A 3,259-nucleotide genomic window follows, 5' to 3' on the forward strand; every position below is an offset into this window, starting at 1 on the left:
GCGAGAGTTTTCACATTTTATAAACCGAAATCAATTTGCGTGCGTGATTTGTCAGAGTTGCATTTCTGTAAATTTTACTTCACTATAATTTGAACCCATGGTGAAAGAGTGAAGGTGATGTCAGTAGTCAGTTGGGAAATAGTTTTAAAATACTCCATTTTAGTATTTCATTTTATGGCGATTTTTAAAGAATTTGGTGTTTTCAGAACGATATTAATATTTAAAATTGCTGGATTTGTATAATTTTTGTCCTCAAAATATAAAAGATATCTCAGTTATCAATGGAAAAAGACGTACTGTTATGTCGTAGAGAAAGGCGATTTTTGTATATTAAATATCTTTTGCTGCATTGTCATAATATCGAGCCAAATGGACTACTGATACACTAGAATAGAGCGGCAGCATGGTTAAATTATGATTATCGATAAAACCAGCCTTTGGGATTTTCTTTCAAAAGTAAAACCACCCATTGTGTTTAGTATGCACGACGTTAGAACTGCATAAAATTTGTTTAAAGTTAATGTCTACCCGCCAAAAAGTATAGAAAACAAATGCAAAATCATAAATTTTAAACAATTTTCAAACACTTCGCTACACCAACGAAAGCAAAACCCTGTTCGACGGAAAATTCGATACTCAACGAAAATTTCGACACGCTTGCATAGCTCATAATACGAATTTCATTTTCGAAAATCTAATGCAGCTCATATTAAGGGCCTATATTTCCAACCTGTGTGGAGCTGACGATACAAACAAATATTCAGGCTTATAAGCCTGTAATTAAACATTTTTCTACATTTAATTTGAAATAATACGCTCGAACGGATTAAAAGTAGTAAATAATTAGTACTTTTTCTACTACGTTAAAATGCGTGACCGGAAGACCAGCCGAAAAAGTGAGGTTAAGTTACTGACAACACCCTGTTATTAGGAGTGTTCGCTATGCAACTGCCAGTAAGAATTAGTCAGTAACAAAATTCGGAGAACAAGTAAGGTTCTACTCTCCCAAAGAGAGAAACTTGCTAAGATTAAGTTCTAAGTTAAGTAACTTTCACAATTCATTTTCAGAACTTCCATTTAATCTGCACTTAAGTGGCCAATATTGGCTATTTAAATATGAGCTGTGCAACCCTGCATTCGTACCAAAAAAACAGCATTTATAGATAGGTTATTTTCGTAATGTTACCAAACAACAATCAGCTGTTCAGTACAAAATGTAAACAAACAGGCAAATGGAAACAGCAAAAATGATAGCTTTGTTTCTTAACAAATAATTATCACAAATTATCACTAATTTCAATTGGAAAGCGTTTCTTAACCCAAACAACTTGCAGAAACTAGCAGCTCTCTCTCGTTCTTACGCTCTTCTTTTGTTTGGCTCTCCTGCTAATTTCTGCTAGTAAAATTTTTACTTTTCTTTTTTCTTTACTTTTTTTTCTTTACTTTTTCGTTATTTCGCTCTCTGTCAGCTAAATTCTCACGATTGAGAGAAATAGAGGTTGCGCCAATCACGGTACCGCTATTCCTCTCTCAGTGAATTTGACAGGATCGTTGTTTGTAAGACGTCACACTTGTGCAACTTGTTTACGTTTTCCTTGCAACATGTTTTCTTCTTCTTCCATTCTTGCTCACGTTTTGGCATTTCTCTCTCGCAATTGCACCAGTGTGACGTCACACAAAATTTATTCTCAAAAATCCTCTCTGATAGGCGCAATCTTGTATTCTATCATTCTTGCTAAATTCTTTTAATTTTCTCATTCTTCTTTTTCCTGATAATTATATGCTAGAAAAGAAAAGAAACAAAGCCGATGTCTCGATGCATCGACTATTTATACATCGAGTTTCGAGTTTTCGATGCATCACATTTCTAATTGGTACAAGAATTTATATATATTTTTTTAACGTATCTATTTAATAAATTGTCGAAATAATCGTCAAAAATTGTCAAATTGTCTAAAAAATGGTTGTGCCGATGCCAAATCCCACTAAAGACTTGGTACTTAAACTTATGGGCGAAAAGGAAAAACTTGAATCCAGAATATCTGAATATGGTGTTATTTTAAGAAATGTAAGTCCGTTTCTCTATTGATTCTCGTATGTGTCTTAAGCCTTTTGCATTATTATTCTGCATATATGCTAAGTCATAGTTAGCAATCGAGTTATTTACTCCCATACTTTCTTTCTGTAGAATGACGATGTTGGAATGCACGGAACTTTGGTGGATGCAGATGGATATCCGCGGAACGATATTGATGTTTTTCAAGTACGGCAAGCGCGCCAACAAATAATTTGTCTACAAAATGATCACAAAGCGTTAATGAAGGAAATTGAAAAACAAATGCATAAATTACACGCAGAAGCAGCTGAGGAACGGGCACAGGGATTATCACACAAAGCATCAGGGATGCATTTGGAAGATGATAGTGAGATGTCAAATACCAGTAATGGGTCCTGTGCTTCGTCAACAGCGCTAGCCATAGCCAAGGTGAATATGATAAATCCTGGCTCGCCTGCTGAAGAAGCTGTAAGATATAAATTAACATTTGATGATGCAAAATATTTAATCACATTTTTATACAGGGTTTAAAAGTAGGTGATGAGCTATTGGAATTCGGCACAATTAACTGCAGAAACTTTCAAAAAGATTTAAATCAATTTGGCATCATTGTGCGTCACATGCAAAATCAAAGAATTCCACTGAAAATAAAGCGAGGAAACCAACACTTAGAGCTGATATTAATACCGAAAACATGGAGTGGTCGAGGACTCTTGGGCTGTAATATTGTACTTCCCGATGTTTGAATACTATGCTGTTGACCAATCAAATATTTTATTTCCCTACCGGAAGAATATATACTATACTCCAACATGTACAATTACATTTCCGTTTTCAAATTTCAAGCAATCACAAACAGCTTCGAATAATTTTTTTTTATATACACAAGAATCCCTACCAGAACAATCCCTTTAAACAATTTTCTGAGTGCTCGGAATTTATGAATCTAAAATGAGTCTTCCGTTATAATTATGATTCTGAGAACAGTCAACCAGACTGACACGTTTCAGACTCTTTTGATGTCATAAATTCTGAGTTTAACAAAATCACTTTTCGCGTAGAAGTAAAAGAGTATTAATAATTAGAATTATGAAGAATATTTGTTTTTAAGACTTGGAATACGTCATATTTCCCAGGTCATAATATGACTCCTACCTTAAACTCACATTTGAGTGCCCTCTAAGAAGGAAAATACGCTCTTTT

The 3,259-nt window shown here is 34.2% G+C and overlaps 1 protein-coding gene across 1 annotated transcript; it reads left to right on the forward strand.

The window, feature by feature from the left end:
• The first annotated feature begins 1,802 nt into the window (after window positions 1–1,802).
• On the forward strand, window positions 1,803–2,901 carry LOC108367316 (26S proteasome non-ATPase regulatory subunit 9). The gene is made up of 3 exons (XM_017621908.1): window positions 1,803–2,068; window positions 2,189–2,524; window positions 2,581–2,901. The coding sequence occupies exons 1-3, from the start codon at window positions 1,961–1,963 to the stop codon at window positions 2,800–2,802; spliced, it is 666 nt and encodes a 221-aa protein (XP_017477397.1). The 5' UTR covers window positions 1,803–1,960; the 3' UTR covers window positions 2,803–2,901.
• Window positions 2,902–3,259: the final 358 nt, after the last annotated feature.

Source organism: Rhagoletis zephyria, unplaced genomic scaffold, assembly GCF_001687245.7.
Source record: "Rhagoletis zephyria isolate East Lansing unplaced genomic scaffold, Rhagoletis_zephyria_1.1 Rzeph_scaffold_02629, whole genome shotgun sequence".
In the NCBI taxonomy this organism is placed as follows: Eukaryota; Metazoa; Arthropoda; class Insecta; order Diptera; family Tephritidae; genus Rhagoletis; species Rhagoletis zephyria.

Bases quoted from the DNA above. Each gene is read 5' to 3' on its own strand.
- LOC108367316 (XM_017621908.1), top strand. From the start codon at position 1,961: ATGGTTGTGCCGATGCCAAATCCCACTAAAGACTTGGTACTTAAACTT. The intron at 2,069-2,188 runs GTAAGTCCGTTT...TTCTTTCTGTAG, and splicing joins ATGGTGTTATTTTAAGAAAT to AATGACGATGTTGGAATGCA. The intron at 2,525-2,580 runs GTAAGATATAAA...ATTTTTATACAG, and splicing joins GCTCGCCTGCTGAAGAAGCT to GGTTTAAAAGTAGGTGATGA.